General features: G+C 46.6%; 2 protein-coding genes across 4 annotated transcripts in view; one reads left to right on the top strand and one right to left on the bottom strand.

Moving 5' to 3' along the window:
* Positions 1–1,865: 1,865 nt before the first annotated feature.
* On the top strand, positions 1,866–19,089 carry SLC22A31 (solute carrier family 22 member 31). The gene is made up of 9 exons (XM_073659190.1): positions 1,866–2,251; positions 9,207–9,310; positions 10,193–10,347; positions 11,644–11,812; positions 12,117–12,262; positions 12,424–12,532; positions 13,376–13,584; positions 13,668–13,779; positions 14,060–19,089. The coding sequence occupies exons 1-9, from the start codon at positions 1,970–1,972 to the stop codon at positions 14,439–14,441; spliced, it is 1,668 nt and encodes a 555-aa protein (XP_073515291.1). The 5' UTR covers positions 1,866–1,969; the 3' UTR covers positions 14,442–19,089.
* CDH15 (cadherin 15) overlaps positions 9,162–22,327 on the bottom strand; it is a 36,888-nt gene continuing 23,722 nt past the window's right edge. Inside the window, exons 9-14 of one of the 3 annotated variants that reach the window (XM_073659183.1) lie at positions 20,530–20,672; positions 19,917–20,153; positions 19,356–19,595; positions 16,087–16,223; positions 15,222–15,386; positions 9,162–15,149 (exon numbers count right to left, since the gene is read on the bottom strand). In XM_073659183.1, the coding sequence (XP_073515284.1) occupies positions 14,949–15,149; positions 15,222–15,386; positions 16,087–16,223; positions 19,356–19,595; positions 19,917–20,153; positions 20,530–20,672 (1,123 nt within the window). In that variant the 3' untranslated portion in view covers positions 9,162–14,948. Of the gene's footprint in view, positions 15,387–16,086; positions 16,224–19,355; positions 19,596–19,916; positions 20,154–20,529; positions 20,673–22,327 lie in introns of all 3 variants that reach the window. The other 2 variants (XM_073659184.1, XM_073659185.1) reach the window with 2 other exon arrangements.

The raw sequence follows: 22,327 nt of genomic DNA, 5'->3' as shown, positions 1-22,327 counted from the left end.
CCGGCAGGGGATTCCAGGTCCTCTGGCCATAAAAGCCCGGAGGCTCAGTCACAACGAAGGGACCAGCACCGCCATCCCGGAGCGGAGGCTAACAGGAGGCCCCAGGTCACCAGCCATACGGGTGAGCACCACACGGTATACCCAGGGACGTGGGCTACTTGTAACCGCCGAAAGCAGGGTAGCCAGGAAGGGTACAGACTAACGGGAAGGCCTACAACTCCACCTGGCCAGGGGAACTCCGGCTTACTCGCAGACTAACCAGGCCCCAACTACTAGCCAGTACTCCCGGGGGAATTTGCCTTGTACCATCAGTAAAGACCCTGAACTGTACCCTCGCGTCTCCGTGCTTCCTTGTCGCACCATTAGTGCTGGGACATCCACACCATCACTCCCAACATCAACCTCATCCTCTGCCCTGAGGCCATACCCCTCCCGTTGGGGGTTGTGCCGTCCACGCTGCACATCCGTACCACCGGCCTCAGCGGGCTGCCCTGCAGCGGCGGCTTCATAGCCGCATTCAACGGGTGGCGTAGTCGGACACTAATACCATCATACCAATAACTGCCACTTAGTTTGACCACCCTGGGCACGGACCGGGTCACCGCCACACGAAGACTACTACCCCCATCGGATCCGGCTCCGGGTATTCCCCGCGCGCACGCGCGCCGCACTACAGCACTGGCCCAGGGGGCGCGTCATGTGTTGTATACAAAAATGCATAGCAGGCTTCACCACGTTCCGCACAACCTCTAGTGATTGAAATGTTGAGGGGCCCCACTATGAAGTTTTGACCCGGGGCCCCGAAGTTTATAGTTATGGTACTGTAAATGTCCCTTTGGCCTATATCAAAAGACCAATACTATTAAAGCCTTGCAATAATTAGGGGCTTTTGCATTGCATTGCATTGCATGAGCTTCACGTTACGCCACTGTCCCCTTAGATGCCACAATGGTGACGGCTGCATTTAAGAGGTTGGAAATAGGGTGCCGATTGTGGTGTCATTGCAGTCAGGGGCCAAACTGATCGCCCCCCTGTCTGTTGCTGGGCCTCATAGGAGATGGGTGAATTTAATATTCCAGTCTATGTTACAAGTCTCTTGGGGTAACTGGTAAAAAAAAAAGAAAAATATTTCATATTAAAATTCCTATCACTAGAAGGTAAAAAAAATGAAGAAGATATCGCTCTTGGAAGGTGAGAGTCAGGGGCCAAACTGATCGCCCCCTTGTCTGTTGCTGGGCCTCACAGGAGGTGGATGATTGTAATAACCGAGTCAATGTTACAAGTCCCCTGGGGTACTGAATAAAAAAATGTAAAAAACAATGAAAAATATTTTTATATTAAAATAGAAAAATTCCTATCACTAGAAGGTAAAAAAAAAAGAAAAGATATCACTCTTGGAAGGTGAGTCAGGGGACAAACTGATTGTCCCTCTGTCTGTTGCTGGGCCGCATAGGAGGTGGGTGGTTGCAATAACCTGGTCTATGTTACAAGTCTGGGGTAATTGATAAAAAAAATTAAAATGTAAAAAATAAATGAAAAATATTTCATATTAAAATATAAAAATTCCTATCACTAGAAGGTAACTAAAAAAAAAAATGAAGAAGTCACTCTTGGAAGGTGAGGCGGAAAATGGACAGCGAGGAGACGCCCCTGTCTGCTGTGACGTCTGTGACAGACTTGCTGTGTGAACTGTCCCAATCTAGAAATCTGGATGAACGGTGACATTTTATTGGAGCCTACATGGGAGCAGAGGCCCCTATCAACCAATCAGGTTGCAGCTTTCGTGTGTAAGGCGCAGGTTTGAGGATGAGAGCTGCGCTGTGATTGGTTGCTGGGGTTTCACTAGAGGACGCGGCGCCGCCCCAGCTTCTGTCAGTCATCCGCAGACACCTGGAGCCGGGGCCGCGCTCGTCTCTCCTCACTCCTCGGCTTTCTCCAGTCTCCGCTGCTCTCAGCTTCCCGGACTCTCATGGACTTTGACGGGAAAGTGTGGCCCTTGGCGGGCGGCTTCGGGCGCTACACCCGGCTGGTGGCCGCCGCCTCTTGGCTGCCCAATGTGTTCGTGTCTCTGGGCTTCTCCTCGGACGTCCTGTACACCAGCGTCCCGGAATACCAGTGCCAGGGGGAGAGCGGGGGCCCCTGCAGAGGGGACAACAGCAGCAGCAGTCCGGGGGCCACACACCGCAATGGCAGCGGCTGCCCCGGGGGTTGGGGCCCCCAGAGCTGGCTGCAGAGCACTATCGTCACCCAGGTGAGGGCCACACATGGCAGTGCCCGCTCTACGTGGCACCGTTAACCCTTCCAGCACCTTCACTAATCATTCACAGAAGTGTTATTTTTTTTTATGTACTGTCTCTTTAAAAAAATAATACTTTGTTGCAATTTTGGTTCCATCTTGGAATGTTTGTAATTTTCCACCATTGGTCAGTGACAGAAGCACAGCACCCCCCAAATTCTGCCGTGTGACATGACGCCGTCCGTGCCCTAGCGAGAAAACGGTCTGTAAAATCCGACAAATTCCGTAGATGTTGTTTACGGATTTTCTTATTACTTTTTTATCAATGAAATGCAGAATTCAGTGTCTGGAAACCATCAGCAAGTTGCTGTTAGTGGATCTTTGCTCGGTTCCTTGGTGCCTATAACAGCCCAATCTGCGGACGCTGTAATATCATCATGTCAGCCATGTTGTTAGTGCCCCCCCCCCTCTCTGGCTGAAGCAGGGGTCCTATACCCCCTCATTTACGGATCCTAAACAATCGGTCGCCCACCTAATAATTACGAGGGTGTCCTGTCTCTTCCATCAATGGCAGATGTTGGGAGGGAGAGAAGGATCCGGCATGTGGAATTTTTATGTCCGATCCTTTTAGTCTTGGGGGGGGGGGGGGGGGTTAGAGGCCACTAAGTGTTGGCCGACAACTTACTCCCCTCTCCCCAATAATAACATGGGAGAAGCATAGTGTACATGTGTATGGGGAGGTTGGGGGGGAATTGCTGTCAGTTATCTAAAGCACAAGGCAAAATGTATGAATTTAAAGACATTCTGGAAACCAGCAGCAAGCAGCTTCTCTGCCATAGGTAAGGACGTATGTAACCTATGATGCTGTAGCTAAACTGCTTGCTGATGGTTTCCAGAATGTTTTCAATTGTGTAGTGAAAAGGAATACAAACAGACAAATGAGGAAAGGGGAATTGAGCTCTAAGATACTGGGGTCATATTCTCTGTATAGAAGGTGTAATAATGGGGGGCTCTGAGCTCCACGCTGTATAGAAGTGTAATAATGGGGGGGCTCTGTTCTCCACGCTATATAGAAGGTGTAATAATGGGGGGGCTCTGTTCTCCACGCTATATAGAAGGTGCAATAATGGGGGGGGGGCCTCTGTGCTCCATGCTGTATAGAAGGTGTAATAATGGGGGGGCTCTGAGCTCCACGCTGTATAGAAGTGTAATAATGGGGGGGGGGGCTCTGAGCTCCACGCTGTATAGAAGTGTAATAATGGGGGGGGGGGCTCTGAGCTCCACGCTGTATAGAAGTGTAATAATGGGGGGGGGGGGCTCTGAGCTCCACGCTGTATAGAAGTGTAATAATGGGGGGGGGCCCTCTGTGCTCCATGCTGTATAGAAGGTGTAATAATGGGGGGGGGGGGCTCTGTGCTCCATGCTGTATAGAAGGTGTAATAATGGGGGGGGGGCTCTGTGCTCCATGCTGTATAGAAGGTGTAATAATGGGGAGGCCTCTGTGCTCCATGTTGTATAGAAGGTGTAATAATGGGGGGCCTCTGTGCTCCACGCTGTATAGAAGGTGTAATAATGGGGGGGGCTCTGTTCTCCACGCTATATAGAAGGTGCAATAATGGGGGGGGCCTCTGTGCTCCACGCTGTATAGAAGGTGTAATAATGGGGGGGCTCTGAGCTCCACGCTGTATAGAAGTGTAATAATGGGGGGGGGGCCTCTGTGCTCTATGCTGTATAGAAGGTGTAATAATGGGGAGGGCTCTGTGCTCCATGCTGTATAGAAGGTGTAATAATGGGGAGGGCTTTGTGCTCCATGCTGTATAGAAGGTGTAATAATGGGGAGGCCTCTGTGCTCCATGTTGTATAGAAGGTGTAATAATGGGGGGCCTCTGTGCTCCACGCTGTATAGAAGGTGTAATAATGGGGGGGCTCTGAGCTCCACGCTGTATAGAAGTGTAATAATGGGGGGGTGGGTGGGGGGCTCTGAGCTCCATGCTGTATAGAAGGTGTAATAATGGGGGGGCTCTGAGCTCCACGCTGTATAGAAGGTGTAATAATGGGGAGGCTCTGAGCTCCATGCTGTATAGAAGGTGTAATAATGGGGGGGCTCTGAGCTCCACGCTGTATAGAAGGTGTAATAATGGGGGGGGCTCTGAGCTCCACGCTGTATAGAAGGTGTAATAATGGGGGGGGGGGGGCTCTGAGCTCCACGCTGTATAGAAGGTGTAATAATGGGTGGGGGGCTCTGAGCTCCACGCTGTATAGAAGGTGTAATAATGGGTGGGGGGCTCTGAGCTCCACGCTGTATAGAAGGTGTAATAATGGGTTTGGGGCTCTGTGCTTCACGCTGTATAGAAGGTGTAATAATGGGCTGGGTGTAATAATGGGGGGGCTCTGAGCTCCACGCTGTGTAGAAGGTGTAATAATGGGGGGGCTCTGAGCTCCACGCTGTATAGAAGGTGTAATAATGGGGGGGGGGCTCTGGGCTCCACTCTGTATAGAAGGTGTAATAATGGGTGGGGGGCTCTGTGCTCCACGCTGTATAGAAGGTGTAATAATGGGTGGGGGGCTCTGTGCTCCACGCTGTATAGAAGGTGTAATAATGGGGGGGCTCTGAGCTCCACGCTGTATAGAAGGTGTAATAATGGGGGGGCTCTGAGCTCCACGCTGTATAGAAGGTGTAATAATGGGGGGGGGCTCTGAGCTCCACGCTGTATAGAAGGTGTAATAATGGGGGGGGGCTCTGAGCTCCACGCTGTATAGAAGGTGTAATAATGGGGGGGGGCGCTCTGGGCTCCACGCTGTATAGAAGGTGTAATAATGGGGGGGGGCGCTCTGGGCTCCACTCTGTATAGAAGGTGTAATAATGGGGGGGGGGGGGCGCTCTGGGCTCCACTCTGTATAGAAGGTGTAATAATGGGGGGGGGGCTCTGAGCTCCACGCTGTATAGAAGGTGTAATAATGGGGGGGGGCTCTGGGCTCCACTCTCTATAGAAGGTGTAATAATGGGGGGGGGGGCGCTCTGGGCTCCACTCTGTATAGAAGGTGTAATAATGGGGGGGGGGGGCGCTCTGGGCTCCACTCTGTATAGAAGGTGTAATAATGGGGGGGGGGGACGCTCTGGACTCCACTCTGTATAGAAGGTGTAATAATGGGGGGGGGGGGCGCTCTGGGCTCCACTCTGTATAGAAGGTGTAATAATGGGTGGGGGGCTCTGTGCTCCACGCTGTATAGAAGGTGTAATAATGGGGGGGCTCTGAGCTCCACGCTGTATAGAAGGTGTAATAATGGGGGGGCTCTGAGCTCCACGCTGTATAGAAGGTGTAATAATGGGGGGGGGGGGGGGGGCCTCTGAGCTCCACGCTGTATAGAAGGTGTAATAATGGGGGGGGGGCTCTGAGCTCCACGCTGTATAGAAGGTGTAATAATGGGGGGGGGCGCTCTGGGCTCCACTCTGTATAGAAGGTGTAATAATGGGGGGGGGGGGGCGCTCTGGGCTCCACTCTGTATAGAAGGTGTAATAATGGGGGGGGGCTCTGAGCTCCACGCTGTATAGAAGGTGTAATAATGGGGTGGGGGGCTCTGGGCTCCACTCTGTATAGAAGGTGTAATAATGGGGGGGGGGCGCTCTGGGCTCCACTCTGTATAGAAGGTGTAATAATGAGGGGGGGGACGCTCTGGGCTCCACTCTGTATAGAAGGTGTAATAATGGGGGGGGGGGCGCTCTGGGCTCCACTCTGTATAGAAGGTGTAATAATGGGTGGGGGGCTCTGTGCTCCACGCTGTATAGAAGGTGTAATAATGGGGGGCTTTGCACTTTCTGGTATCTCCTGTACATCAGGATGGATTGTGGATTTTGGGGAATGATTTGCACAAACTTAGGGATTAACCATTTGTTTTCTGGATTTGTGATGTCCTGGAAATACTTAGTATTTTGCTGCACAGGAGCCGCAGTCTGTGAGGAAATTGCTCTTATTGCAATTCCTAAATATTATAATGTGGGTCCAGCTGTTAGAATTCTCTTTCATTCCTCCAGTTTTCGTGTTCACCTTTTTGTGTTTACATCTTTGCTTTCCTGAGAGCACAGATCCCCGGGGCAATGAGGTGTGGACATACCAGCCACGTGTTTTGTGGCACCGTGACATGTCCTGCTGCCTGCGGGAACATTGGGGCCGTCTGCAAGTACAGAATGAGACTTCTAATCCTGGAGTGCACCCATGGGTGCCAGCCACCCGCGGGCATTTCTAATTGTGCCTCTTCTTCCCTGGGTTGTGATGAGTCCTCTGGGCGATCGCATTGGGATATATGGAAAAACTTTGTCCTTATGGGACTGGAACCCTTCATGAAGGCATTAGTACTGCTGTGCATCCCTCTGTATCACAGCACATGACCGGCTTAGATACACCTGCTCAACTTCTCACAATTCATGGAAATCACCTTTTAAAAAGCCGACATTTATGTACTAGATGTGCAACATTTCAGGAATGCGGCTAAATGCCAGGAATGGCAGAGATGGACGTCAGATCCCAGCGGGGCATCATTCCGGTCAGAAAATCAATGGAAGGACACACGGCAGGGAGCTATGATAGTTCACGGGAAACTAGTGAATAAGACCATTCTGATACTTTAACTTCTCAGATAACTGCTTAATATTGGGCACGTGCCCACTGGCAGGCAATAATGGCCCAAAAGAATGACCATAGGGTCAGACTGACCGAGTGCAGTGATATGTATTCTAATTGCACAGCGGGTATCGTTATACCATCATGTATGACATGGCACTGCTGGTAAAATCTGGGTGTGTAATGTCCCTTTATGGCCACAGAGTTGGTTATTTAGGAGTATGAATGGTCTGGCAGCACCACAAGTCCCAGAATTATGAGGAGAGCATGATACCTGTGCTGTGACAGCTGCAGCCTGGTGGCACCTAAACTTTAGCACGGCATCTAATCCTCCACCGGATTCCAGCCAAAAAATGAAGATTCGATCTGTACAGTTTTCCACCTTGCTGCCTGAAGTGACTGCGATTTCTCCAACATTTATTTCAGGTCGGAATTGCCAGTCATTTTTATACATGCTTAGTTGTCAGGTTCACACAGCAAAGCGTCGCTCATTTTAGGGAATATTGCAATGATGCCTGTTTTGTTATACACGTGTTTATTTCCTTTGTGTATATTGGAACAACACAAAAAAAAAAAACAGAAGAAAAAAAGGCAACTTGGACATAATTTCTCACAAAACCCCAAAAATGGGCCTGACAAAATTGTTGTCACCTTTCCAAAATTGTGGGTAAACAGCTTTGTTTGAAGCATGTGATGCTCGTTCAGTCTCACCTGTGGCAAGTAACAGGTGTGGGCAATATGAAAATCACACCTGAAACCAGATAAAAAGGGGAGATGTTGACTCAATCTTTGCATTGTGTGTCTGTGTGTGCCACACTAACCATGGAGAACAGAAAGAGAAGAGAACTGTCTGAGGACTTGAGAACCCAAATTGTTGAACAATATCAACAATCTCAAGGTTACAAGTCCAACCCCAGAGATCTTGATGTTCCCTTGTCCAAGGTGCACAACATAATCAAGAAGTTTACAACCCATAGCACTATAGCTAATCTCCCTGGATGTGGACGACAGAGAAAAATCGATGAAAGGTTGCAACGCAGGATAGTCTGGATCGTGGATAAGCAGCCCCAATCAAGTTCCAAAGAGATTCAAGCTGTCCTACAGGCTCATGGTGCATCAGTGTCAGTGCAAACTATCCATCCACATTTGAATGCAATGAAACTCTACGGTAAGAGACCCAGGAGGACCCCACTGCTGACACAGAGACATAAAAAAGATAGACTGCAGTTTGCCAAAATGTACGCAAGTCAAAATTCTTCTGGGAAAGCGTTTTGTGGGCAATTGAGACCAAGATGGAGCTTTTTGGTAAAGCACATCATTCTGTTTACTGCAAACGGAATGAGGCCTACAAAGAAAAGAACATACTACCTACAGTCAAATATTGTGGAAGGTCAAAGATGTTTTGGAGTACTTTTGCTGCCTTGACTGTGTGCAAGACCTCATGAAATCTGAAGATTCCCAAAGAATTTTGGGTAGCAATATAGTGCCGAGTGTCAGAAAGCTGGGTTTGCATCCTAGGTCATGGGTCATCCAGCAGGACAATGACTCCAAACATACTTCAAGAATCCGCCAGAAATGGATGGAAACAAAGTGCTGGAGAGTTCTGAAATGACAGCAATGAGTCCGGATATAAATCCCATTGATCACCTGTGGAGAGATCTTACAATTGCTGTTGGGAGAAGACGCCTTCACATATGAGACCTGGAGAAGTTTACAAAAGAAGAGTCCAAAATTCCAGTTGTTATGGTTATAGGAGGCGACTGATTGCAGTTATTTATTCCAAAGACTGTGCCACCAAATATTAAGCTGAGGGTGCCAACAATTTTGTCCTGACCATTTTTGAGGCTTTGCGTGAAATTATGTCCCGTTTGCCTTTTTTTTTTCTGTGTTGTTCCAATACACACAAAAGAAATAAACGCGTGTATAACAAAACGTGTGGAATTGTAATAATTTTCTGGGAGAAATACTTCATTTTCTGGAATAATTTCAAGAATACCAAAAAATAGATCACACTTAAGAACAGTATATAGAAAATTTACATGACCAATTTATTAGTAAGAAATTGATAAGAATAGAAACATGCCAGGAAAAATACAAAATGAAAAGGGCGGCACCTGGGATAAGGAAATGGTATTCATAGATTTGGACACACAGCACCCATATTTTCCTTTTTTTTTTGTGTGTGTGTTTAATAATTTCAAGAAACCAACACTTTCTGCCATGACTGACTGTATCGGTCGTGATTGACAGGTTGGCGGCTCCTGAACCCTCAGAGCTGACACATTCTGGTCTAAACACTTTCTGATCCAGTGATTGCCGCAATTCACAACATCGTGTCCTTCTCTTATCAGTGGGACCTCGTCTGTGAGAACGGGTGGAAGGTGCCCCTGGAGCAGATCTGTTATCTGATTGGCTGGTTGTGGGGTTACATCATCTTCGGATGTGTATGTGACAGGTAAGAGATGATATAACTGCGACTACCCGGACTGATTGGGGGGAACACGTCCCATAACTATAGCATTCGCTCATGGTGCTGCATGGAAATTACCTACCTGACCATAACACATAGAGTTGGACATAGACTTACAGGGCAGCTGGCGCCAATAGGTGGCAGTAGAGAGCCAGATTTCTCTGCTAATTTGCATGCCTTTTTCCCAGGGAGCATTGTCTGTCCTATGTCTCACTAACAGTCTCCATAATCAGAATCAGAACCGCAGCCTAGATATCTATAAAGTACACGGAGATTGGGGATTGCTTAAATAGCAGCCCCTTAATGTGGTGCAGAAAGCATGGCCCCCCCAGGATCGAGGCAATGGTTAAGTTTGAATGCCCGAGGATTGGTTACCCTGGGGATTGGGAACCCCACTGAGTTATATGGCACTTCTTTTAATTTTTCACTAGGGCTTTTCAGATGCAGTTACCTTCTGACCGGTTCCGGGTTGGGGAGGGTTTCGCCATCCGGTTCCGCTCCCCCCTGACCCCAGGCTTTCCTCTCTCTGGAGGAGAGCGGACAGTCGATGGCTCCTAGTTCTCGCTTGGGTGGCAGATGCAGGAGCAAGATTCTGGCTCGGAGGCACGGGGACTGGTTTTCGGGAAGTGTTACATGAGACCGCATCCTAGTGCATTTTTTTGTTGTTGCACTGTTAGTCACTTTTTTAGTGCACTCAGGTGGAGAGCATGATCTTGGGCTTTCAATTTAAAAAAAAAAAAAAAAAACACAGCAGAGGGTATAAGTACATTCACTGTTCCCCACCAGCAGAATAAGGGCGGTTTATGCTTTTAGCAAAGTACATAAGTGTTTTCTACTTTCATCATTCACTGTACATGTGTATTTCAGGTTTGGACGACGTAGCGCTTTTATCAGTGCCCTGGTGGTGGCGCTGCCCCTCGGGGTGGCCTTGTGCTTCTGTCCTGGGTACCTCAGCTTCCTGGCCATCAGAATAGTCTTTGGTTCGGCTCTGGCTGGAATCTTCCTGTCTTTCTACATAGCAAGTGAGTGCAGTATGTGCGCTGCTCAGAGGGATATTAATAAGGTCCGGCCCGACGTCCAGCACCCGTTTGGCTCGATGTCTCTGCCCCTCCTCACGGTGTCTCCTATTATTTGCTCTGGGTGGTTTCTGTGTTTGCTGGAACTTTGTGACCGAAATGTGAAGTGGAAGGAGGGTGAGGGGACGGCGTCTACACCAAGTACACGTTACATTGTAACACATCACAGCAGTGGACAACTTTGGATAAATGCACACGGTGCGGATTTTCTGCGCAAAAAAAAAAACGCAGCGTAATATATTTCCAGCTAAGTTAATGAAATTTTTTTTAAATCTCATCTGCACATAAATCAACCTACTGTGCGGATTTTATAACATGCAGCGTGTCCATTCTTTGTGCGGACTTCACGCTTGCAACGTATAAGGTGCAATTCTAGATAAAATTCTGCCGTAACGCATACTCGGCAGATGTGCAACCGGCGTCTGTGCTTGGATTTTTTTAACAAAGTCTTAATATTGTAGTGATCCCAAAATGATAGGAAAGAAGGGAGAGGATCTTTCTAACTGAGTAATAAAATACATAAAAACCATAAAGTTATATTCTCCCCTGCAAAAAAAATAACTCTACAGATCGCTTGTTGGTTAATTTAGACCTTTTGCTGGGAATGTTGCCACATTGTCGGCATAGGAAACCCTCCTGGAGGTCCCTTTTTAAGAAGGAAAACACAACTTTTGGCCGCACCGCTTCTTCTATAAGACTTATCCGGGACCTGTTTGCTTGTCGTTGCGCTTTACAGCTGTCTGATTTTCTGCGGAATTCAGATTTAATTTGTAAGTAACTATTCAGGTTTCCGGAGTGAAGCTGTATATTAACCAGCCCGAACACTTTACCGGCACACTAGAAAATCATTGGGAGCCTGTTATGACTGAATTTTGGCATGTAAATAGCAATTACCGGAGTCGCTGAACCTGTGGCTCGTGTCTCCGCACGAATGTTTGCCGATAAATACTCAGTGTAAATAAGAGCCGAACTTGTCGAGTCGGGTAAAATCTGTCATTATGTTCTCGTGTAGGGTCAGTCGTCACTTTGTAGGAACCATGGGGTTATAAGAATTGATAATCTCCCTATTAGATGTTTAACCGTCCGGTCACTTTCTGCTTTCTCATTATGCTGCTTTCCTGGATGTTGCAGACTCTCAGGTAGGCACCATCAGTGACCTCTTTTACCTGCTCGGACGATTACACTCCCTTTTTTTTTTTTTTTTGTTCCTAAAATTAAAGCCTTTGTTTCTGGGCTCCTCAGGGTTAGAGCTTTGTCCTCCTGGTCTCCGGCTCATGATCACAATGATTGGAGGATTTTTCTGGTTGGGAGGTGAACTGCTACTGCCGGGGGTGGCCTTGCTGTGCTCCGACTGGAAGATCTTACAAGGGGCAATAATGGGAGCATTGGTGTTACTGTCTGGATATTGGTGGTAAGTGATTCCTGTATTAGGCTGGGTTCACATCACATTCGGGTCGTCTCAGTCAGGACTTCGGATCAAAGCCTTGAAAATGGTATTCAGGTGGGACCGCCCCCAAGGAACCATTTACGAAAAATGAGACGGAGCTTTGTGCTTTATCTGAGCTCCTAAAGATACGGACACTTCTGGATTGGAGAACAGAAAACACAGTGACTCCTTCCGGTTCTATTGGAGGGATCTGGCAAATCCCACTTTTCAGGGCTTTGTAATCGTGATGTGTACACACGCTGTCCATCATCATTTCCCTTGTATTTAGCTGCCAGTTACTCTTCCCTGAATCGCCCCGCTGGCTTCTGGCAACGCAGCAGTTAAATCGATGCAAAGCAGAACTCTGCGTCTTCTCCAGGGCAAATGGAATTGACACCGGAGAGGATTTTGCTGGTCGGGAGACTCTGTTCACAGGTGAGCGGCTCAAATAGGATTTAGCATTTAATAAGATCCAGAAATGTAATGAATAAATATCGGTGATCAAAATTCTCACCTAGACCTGCTGCAAACTGGAATGAATACCAATTATTAATGCTTTTCCACTAAGTGCATTTTTGACCTCCTCTCACTTACAGAAATAGACTCGCTTTGGGAGGGTTTTCCTCGTCCTCGATATTACAGCTTCTGCAGTCTGTTCGGGACCCGGCTTATTTGGCGGAACGCATTGATCCTTGGGTTTACTACGTAAGTCTTTTCTGAAGCCCGAATGATCCACAGTTTGTTTTTTTTCTTCCTGTATAATGATTGTAAAGTAAGAGGTCAACCAGATCTACAAGTGTATAACAATAGGAACAATGGGTATGTGCCCCATCTCCTAGGGTACACCTGTAGGTAGTATGGGTATGTGCCCCATCTCCTAGGGTACACCTGTAGGTAGTATGGGTATGTGCCCCATCTCCTAGGGTACACCTGTAGGTAGTATGGGTATGTGCCCCATCTCCTAGGGTACACCTGTAGGAACCCGGTATTAGATGTCCACACCATGTAAAGTTGATGAGATTGGGATTCACAGTTTTACTTCTCACTTTCCAATCCGACATTATGGCTGTACTTGTCTGATGAGGGAGATTCCTCAAAATTAGTTAAAAATAAAAAGTAAAAGTGGAGCATTTGGAAGAAATCCTATTGCCCTTTGGTTACACTTTGCATCACTTAACGACGCTCTCAGGAGACTAAACCACTGAGGATAGTTCAGAGAACTTTGTGTTTGGCTCAGCAAGTACAATTCATCCCACAAATTACTCCAATACGACACTAATGGATAAATCTGTTTTCACACATCCGATATTCACAATTTGAGTATGGACCAGCCACGGGTCTTCTGACCCAAACTCATCAGCCTCCATAGATGTATGAATTCTGGGTCAGGAGACTTGAGGCTAGTCTGGACATCTCAGTCCGTACTTGGACCATGAAAGTTGGATGTCTAGGAGAACCTTGTATCTCTGCTGGGGCATTTGCACAATTACAAGTAGAGGCTTTGATGGTAATATTCATACAGTCCGGTATCTTCTCCCCCTCGCACAGGTTCATCGGCTGTGGCATCAGACCATGCTTTGCTCGGAACCTCATGGCTCTCGGTGGCTCCATTCCTTATTTTCTCCAAGCTGGTAGCGAACTCCTCGCTTGTATTTTCCTCTGCATCACTGTGAACCACTGGGGTCGTCGTGCGGTCCTCCTCCTGTGCACCGTCCTGACCGGGTTCTGCTCACTGCTGCTCCTGGCCCTGACACAGTGTAAGACTCCCACCCTCACTGCTGGTCCTATATCATGCTCCCTATACTTTCAGTAATAACAGTCCCCTCTCTCTGCCATCCAGACCTCTTTACAGTAATATCCATAGCCATATCCGTGCTGGGGTCCCTCTCGTCTCATGCAGTAGTGATGTTGAGTATCTTCTACGCCAGTGAGGTGTTGCCAACAGTCATCAGGTAAGTACAACAATGGCTTGCTTACTATGTTGCAGAAATTTGCACTCAAATTTTGGTCACAGGTTGGACCATTCCGCTTTTTCCGCTAAGCCAAGCTCCCAGCTTATATGTCAATCAGAGGCCATGAATGTGATGTGAACAGGGCCTTACATGCTATTCCTTGTACAGTACTGCCTCTGGCCAGGAGCTTGGAGCCTCTACCTTGTGTGTATTTCATACCTAGACTTCTATTCCCGTCTTGCCGAATGTGATATTAAAATTTTTTCCATCTTGCATCTAGGGGTTCTGGCCTGGGTGTTATTCTGGGGCTCAGCATGTTGGGCCGGGCTTCTCTGCCAATCATCATCCTTCAGCAGCGATCTGGTTACTTCTTGCACCATGTCGTCTTATCCTCCTTCTGCATCTTATCGGTCCTGAGTCTTCTCCTACTGCCAGAAACTAAAAGGAAAGGTCTCCCAGACACGCTGAGACATGGAGACGGCCTGCGCCGTCCTCCGCTCCTCTTACAAGCCACTCAGGATGCAGTGCCGCTGCTTTCCCATGGCAAGCCCCGTGCCGACTACAACCCGGATAACTATGCCCGGCTAGCAAGTGCCACAAAGAAAATGATTAGAACAAAGTCTAAAAATGGGCGAGATAGTAAAGCTCTGACCAATGATTAAACGCCAGGAAATCGTTCCTTCTCACAGACAATGGGGCAGATCCCCCCCCCCGGGCACAACTGATGATTGCCACAAAGATGATTTTTATTACATGTATAAAAGATGGAATTATCAGGAAGTTTCCCATGAAGTAAAACCGCCATCAAGGTGTCATGACGTCCGTCCAAGCAGCGACCCTCCATTATGTATTAGTTCTCAGCATCAATACAAGGGTCTCTCGTTTATCGGCCCCCTTACCCTCTCACTTTACCAAACTTAAGCCTAGGAACTATAGGCTTCTCTCCCCATCACCCTACCCCCTCCTGGTCCCGCTCCATAAATAAGTAAACCGTTCTGTCTTACAGTTACACGTGGACCATGGAGACCTACAGAGTCTCAAAAATGGCACATTTCCGAACCATTAATATATACACTGGGATTGCTGAAGCTTGTAGTACTTTCTGATCCCCAGGCTGGTGTAACGCCTCCAGTATAAGACCGAGGATTCATGGAAAGCAGTCATCATAGTCACTGGTTGCCATACATGTCTGCCAGCCGGCGGAAGCGTGGACCCCACTCCTGCAAGTGGTCATAATCTTGGTCACTGTCCTCCTCGGTAGACAAGATGGAGCTCAGGGTCCCAGCTACTGACCCCTCTCCTTCATAATCGTAGATGAGTGCAGTGTCATATGGGGGAACACTGGGGTCTGAATCTGCCGTCTGCAATCCCTACAGAAGAGACGAAGAACTGTGGTTACACAACAATCACAAGGATGGAAACCATAAAACCCAACAACTCACATCTTGTATGAAGTCTGCAATGTCAGAAGGTCGGTCTGAGGGTCTCCGGGGATAGCGGGGAAGTGTCTGACTGTACGGAGCGTCCCTCCGGATTGGGGGCTTGAAGCGAGGTGATGGTGGCACTGCCATGGCGGGGTTCCTGAGACGGTTCATGTCATAGGCATCCTACGTGATATCAGTATACAGTATTGTTAGTTAGTGCTACTGACCTTTTCTGCTGTACTTGACGGTTGTAGGAGATTAGAATAACATTACGCTAATTGTGGCGGAAACGTTAAAAGAAGAAAAAAGTTACCCCCAAACTAAAAGTATAAACCAAGCACAGGAGGGCAGAGGATAGAAAAATCACACCTTCTGTTTCTGCAGAATGGAGACAGTGATTTAAGGGTTAATGGGAACCTGATGGCGGATACATGTAACATCAGTGGCTGCGCCATTTCAGCCGCTCGGGTGACTAGTCTTAGAGGCCGGACCCCAGCAGCTTCTCCCCGCTCTTGTACAATGACAGGTCTCACTGTATGCACACACATAGGGAGAGAATGGGAACTCAAGGGAAGTGGGGTGAGATGACGCTGCCCGGGACTCTCGGACTAGTCACACGAGCGGCTGGCATTGTACAGACACAGGTTAGGGCAGCATGTATCAGCTGTCAGGTTCCCTTTGACTAAATAAATAGGGTGCTCTGGTGTAAAATATGCTGTCACTACTGAAGAATTTGCCCCCGCTCTGCCCATAACTGGCATGAGAATACCAACATTTTTGCAAATTTTCAAAGTGCTTTGATGAATCAGGGCCCTAGGGTTGTAATCTCTGCGGATACTGAAGGTGTGATTCTGACGTTTATGCTGTCCGTTCACTCCGGTACCTGGTCTTCTTCTCCGCCTCCCTGCTCATTGTAATTGAAGATATTGTCCCGTACGTCGTCCTCCGATTCGCACAGTAACCCCTTCTGTGCTGTGCTGCTAGCCGTGCAGCGAAACAGGAGGAGCAGCAAAGCGAGAACTGCAACAAATGACATGTGCATTAATTAGATATATACAGGTCTTATCAAACCTGGATCTCATGCACATGTTGTATTTGAGCTTTTTGCACTGCCATGTATATTTAATGGACGGACGGAGTAGCCTCCTGGCAGGTGGAAGGATCAGTCGGCCATAACCACATTATATCACTGTGACCTGCAGATCCTGCTATTGTCCACCATGTTTGCTCCAGAACTAGTTATACATCCCCTGTGACACAAGCCCGTCACATTGTACCGCACGCTACAGAGCAGATTGCTAAATAGTTTTGTGGGTAAAGATTAGAGGGGTTGTCCGAGTCCTGATCTGATCTGTTGTGGGGTATATTTGTCAGAGATTTTCATTGGTGGGATCAGAGGCAATGATCAATGCAATGGAAGTAAAGTAGGTTTCTCCAGAGATGTGTAAACTAAGCTTTAGGCCACATTCACATTGTAATATTTATCAGTATTTTCCACCTATAATTGTAAGCTAAAAGTGTCTCCAAAACGTGGAAGACATACAAAGCTTCCCAATCCGTGACGGATTTCTCTATACGTTCCACTCCGAGTTACGACTTAGGCTGTGTGCCCACTATGTGTTTTTTAAGCTTTTCCGCAGCGGCAATTCCGCTGCACAAACGCTTAAAAAACGCATGGTAGAAGGTCTGCCATGTTCCCCAATGATAATCCACATGAGCTGTGCACATGCTGCGGAAATTTCCACTGCGGATTATCATTGCGGAAAAATCCACAGCACTACCAATTATTTTGCGTAATCGCGGCGTTTTCGCCGCCATGGACTTGCATTGAATCGCTTAATATCCGCATGACTACATGTGCACATGCGGATATTAAGCGATTCAATGTGTGGATGGTATCCGGGTCTGGAGAAGAGGAGACTCATCCAGACCCGGGTACCTGTAAAAAAAAAATTAAAATAAAAAAATACATTATACTTACCTTCTGATGGCCCCCAGTCTCTTGTACGGCTCGCAGTGATCTAAAAGGACCTTCCATGACGTCATTTTGTCATGTGACGGGTCACGCGACTGCTGACCTGTCACATGACTAAATGACGTCATGGAAGGTCCTTTTACACCACCGCAAGCCGCCCAAGACACCAGACGCAGCGGAGAGAAGAAGGTGAATATAATGGTTTTTTTTTTTTATATATATTTTTTACCATTTTTAATATTTTTTTCAACTATTAACTTAACTTGGTCACACTTTATAAATACATGCCGTTTACATGGATTTATATAGTGTGACCTCGTTGTCACAAGCACTTTCCAAGTGATGCTAACATTGCTTGGAAAGCACTTGACAGCCCGCATGCGGAAATGTATGTGAAGAACGCTTCACATCCGCATGTCCCTGGCAGGAAAAACGCATGTACAATCCGCATGCGTTTTTTCTGCCAGGGAGATGCAGAAACGCTCAGGAAAAATCCGGAACATTTCTGCATCGTGGGCACTTAGCCTTACAGTATTTTCTATCAGTATCGGCATTTCTAATCAATATGATCATCTGAATGAGGCCTAAATGTTCGGTTTTACTCACTAGATACAGGTCCAAAAAAAAAACAACAAAGAAATGAGCTGGAACACATGTTGATATATGTGCAATGTGTAGAAGTATGTTCACACTGTGGCCATTAACAAACATTACCTAGAATAAAAACACAATAAGCAAATACCCTGCAGTAAAGAAATAGTACATGCAAATAACATGGGGTACTTGGTTAATACGGTTTTGAACCCTAAAAAAAAAGCAAGCCTAAAAGCCATCCCACTGTGACAAGGTGCACCCAACCAGGACGGTTCTATCTCTAATGTAAACTCTATGTGCCAGCAGGCCTCAATAGACTGTGCTTTTAGTGTATAATATGTATATATGTATGTGTATGTGTCTTTCCTCGGCCTGGTGTCTGAACACTCAGGTTTGAGTCCTTCTCTGCCCTTGTCAGCACATAGAGGGGATTTACATTAGGGATAGGACCATCCTGAATAGGGTCACCTTGTCGCGGTGGGATGGCTTTTACGCTTTTTTGATCAAAACAGGGTCAACTAAGTAAACTGTTATTTACATGTACTTACTGCAGGGTATTTGCCCATTTTGTTTTTAATCTGGGTTGTATTTAGTGGATTTTATATTTCTGTTTATAGGGTTATATCTGAGGTTCCCGCTTTTGGTGAAGGAAAAGCAAATGTCAGCTGTGGCCGTATGAAGGAGCCCTTTGACCTAGAGCAGATGAATAGGAAGGGTTTCTATTATGTATTGTTTTAATAGTTATATATGTCATAATTATTTTTTCCATTGCGTTAAAAAAATTAAAAATCAAATTGCACTCTGTCAAATTTTTTCTATATAAAACTACTTTAATCACCCCCAAAATGGCAGGAAATACGCCTGCATCTTTTGACTCCATTCAGACAAGCTGCTCCTTATCTGCTGTCAGAACAAAGATGCGTATAACTGGGGTGGAGGATTGAGGACCATACACCTTAGATGGCAGCCTGCCGACCCATAGTCCGTCCGACTCTCCCATACACAGGAGATATCTGCCAGACATCTGCGGCTATTCTCATGAAGAATAAAAGCATCGGATTATATGATCATCTGTTTCGAGTTGTGAATGTGGATTTTGGAATTATTTTTATTTTTTTTTTGTTAATGTAGTATACAATAGAGGATGTTTTTTCTTCATGATACTGCAGATTATAACAGACGGATTGTTATTGATCCGACATGATCTATTTTGGTCAGATTAATTTAGACTGACACCTGATCATAAAAAGATGTATAGATTTTTTTGCTATGTCTAAAAGTGCCACTCTAAATGATTAAATACACTGCTGTACTATTTGTCTGTGTTTCCTTCATATCAATATGATTTCTAAAAATTAATTTTGAGAGTACCGAGAAAATACATTCAGCTTTGTTGAAAATGCAGCTGCCTGACACTGAGCGTCATCAATCCTTACACTTCCATAGTAAAGGAATGAAAATGGCCACCATCCAGACCCTGATGTCATTTGAGCGGGGGCAGAAAGTAATTGCAGCTCTATATTTAGTGCTGGCTTAACGTGAAGGATCACATAAGTGTGCGGGGCATGTTTATTCAGACTTACCCAATAACAAGGCCACGCTGCTCAGTATAATGATGAGTGCACTTAGGCTGATGCCGGCTCCGGAGCTGAAGAGAGCGGCCGCGCTGCCGCTACAGATGCCGACAGCGTCACAGCGACAGACAGACACGTTCAGCATGTGCAGCTGGGCCAAGGGTGGGTCACCGGAGTCCGAGACCAGCAAAGGCAGGGTGTACGCTCCTGCATCCACCTCGCTGAGCAGCTCCAGCATGGCGTGGGTACCTAAGGGGGAGACATGCTTTACTAAGCAAATCTTAAGACTCTCTGTTCTGACCTTTGAAGTAGCAACTCCAAGAAATCGCTATACAAATATTCACTTGATAAACGCCAAGATAATCTCACATTTCCACTGACAAGAAGTAATGGCGGCCTCTGCCAAGTTGTGCCACCTGGTCTATATTTGCAAAGCTTGACAATGAGGTTTCACATGGATTTATATTGATTGTGATTGCCTTTTACAAAACCTAAACAGCTGGAAATACTTCTGAGATACATATTTATTTTTTTAAGGAAAAGACGGAGGAGATTATTTTCCCCATTTACCATTAACCTCGCTGATGCTCCAATTAAGGGTGAGGGCTACGGAGGATTGATCCAGCTGGAAGTGGAATGGGTGCGACTGGGGTGGCATGTCCTCGTCCGTGGCGCTCAGCAGTATTCCCTGACCGTGCTGCGGACTGCTACACAGCTCTGCTGAATGCTGCCACAGCGCAGGAGCGTGGTCATTGAGCTCGATCACCTCCACAGACAGCGTTCCTGTGGAGCTCAATGGGGGCACAGCTGCAATACACAAAGTATAAGAAGCTATAAAATATTAGACTGGGTCCTGCACCATCTCCATAATCTGTGACCCCTGAGAGCCCCTTTAGCCCCCCGGCATCTGCTGCTCTCCTTTTGATCTTCCGGCCTTGTACGTGCGTAACGAGGCTAATCAAAAGAAGAGCCATGGATGCCGGGAGGTAGAAGCCGATTCTTAGGACTCACAACCAGCAACTCTATAAAAATATACTTCCTCGCTGGTGTCAGACTGCAGATCCAATAGGCCTTTTATTTTTTTTTTTTTTTTTTTAGGAGTGAAGATCTCCAGTCCCGCACCAGCATATTATTTATATCCATAACCCCCACAACATGCTATAAGGAATATATCCGCTCTCACCGTTGTCCGAAGCCGTGATCAGAGCCGTGTACCAGCCTCTCTCTAGAAACGGCGACTTCCGGTCCATGCTGTATCTGGTCCCTATCTGTCCGGACTGGACGTCTACAAGCAGCCAGTTTGCAGGATCAGAAACCAACAAATATCTGAAATAAATATGAGGGTATTAATGAGCAGATCACCATGTCATATACAGTGCTGGCCAAAAGTATTGGCACCCCTGCAATTCTGTCAGATAATACTCAGTTTCTTCCTGAAAATGATTGCAATCACAAATTCTTTGGTATTATTATCTTCATTTAATTTGCTTGCAAGGAAAAAACACAAAAGAGAATGAAGCAAAAATCAAATCATTGATCATTTCACACAAAACTCCAAAAAAGGGCCAGACAAAAGTATTGGCACCCTCAGCCTAATACTTGGTTGCACAACCTTTAGCCAAAATAATTGCGAACAACCGCTTCCGGTAACCATCAATGAGTTTCTTACAATGCTCTGCTGGAATTGTAGACCATTCTTCTTTGGCAAACTGCTCCAGGTCCCTGATATTTGAAGGGTGCCTTCTCCAAACTGCCATTTTGAGATCTCTCCACAGGTGTTCTATGGGATTCAGGTCTGGACTCATTGCTGGCCACCTTAGAAGTCTCCAGTGCTTTCTCTCAAACCATTTTATAGTGCTTTTGGAAGTGTGTTTTGGGTCATTGTCCTGCTGGAAGACCCATGACCTCTGAGGGAGACCCAGCTTTCTCACACTGGGCCCTACATTATGCTGCAAAATTTGTTGGTAGTCTTCAGACTTCATTATGCCATGCACACGGTCAAGCAGTCCAGTGCCAGAGGCAGCAAAGCAACCCCAAAACATCAGGGAACCTCCGCCATGTTTGACTGTAGGGACCGTGTTCTTTTCTTTGAATGCCTCTTTTTTTTTTTCCTGTACACTCTATGTTGATGCTTTTTCCCAAAAAGCTCTACTTTTGTCTCATCTGACCAGAGAACATTCTTCCAAAACGTTTTAGGCTTTCTCAGGTAAGTTTTGGCAAACTCCAGCCTGGCTTTTTTATGTCTCGGGGTAAGAAGTGGGGTCTTCCTGTGTATCCTACCATACAGTCCCTTTTCATTCAGACGCCGACGGATAGTACGGGTTGACACTCTTGTACCCTCGGACTGCAGGGCAGGTTGAACTTGTTTGGATGTTAGTCGAGGTTCTTTATCCACCATCCGCACAATCTTGCGTTGAAATGTCTCGTCAATTTTTCTTTTCCGTCCACATCTAGGGAGGTTAGCCACAGTGCCATGGGCTTTAAACTTCTTGATGACACTGCGCACGGAAGACACAGGAACATTCAGGTCTTTGGAGTTGGACTTGTAGCCTTGAGATTGCTCATGCTTCCTCACAATTTGGTTTCTCAAGTCCTCAGACAGTTCTTTGGTCTTCTTTCTTTTCTCCATGCTCAATGTGGTACACACAAGGACACAGGACAGAGGTTGAGTCAACTTTAATCCATGTTAACTGGCTGCAAGTGTGATTTAGTTATTGCCAACACCTGTTAGGTGCCACAGGTAAGTTACAGGTGCTGTTAATTACACGAATTAGAGAAGCATCACATGATTTTTCAAAGGGTGCCAATACTTTTGTCCACCCCCTTTTTTAGGTTTGGTGTGGAATTGTATCCAATTTGGCTTTAGGACAATTCTTTTTGAGTTTTTTTCATTGAAGACAAATTAAATGAAGAGAATAATACCAAAGAATTTGTGATTGCAATCATTTTCAGGAAGAAACTGAGTATTATCTGACAGAATT

The sequence above is a fragment of the Phyllobates terribilis genome, unplaced genomic scaffold (genome assembly GCF_046119375.1).
Source record: "Phyllobates terribilis strain yellow unplaced genomic scaffold, ASM4611937v1 Scaffold_13__5_contigs__length_258822181, whole genome shotgun sequence".
NCBI lineage: Eukaryota > Metazoa > Chordata > Amphibia > Anura > Dendrobatidae > Phyllobates > Phyllobates terribilis.
Note: the sequence above shows the minus strand (reverse complement) of the source record. Positions and strands in the feature narration are given on the sequence as shown.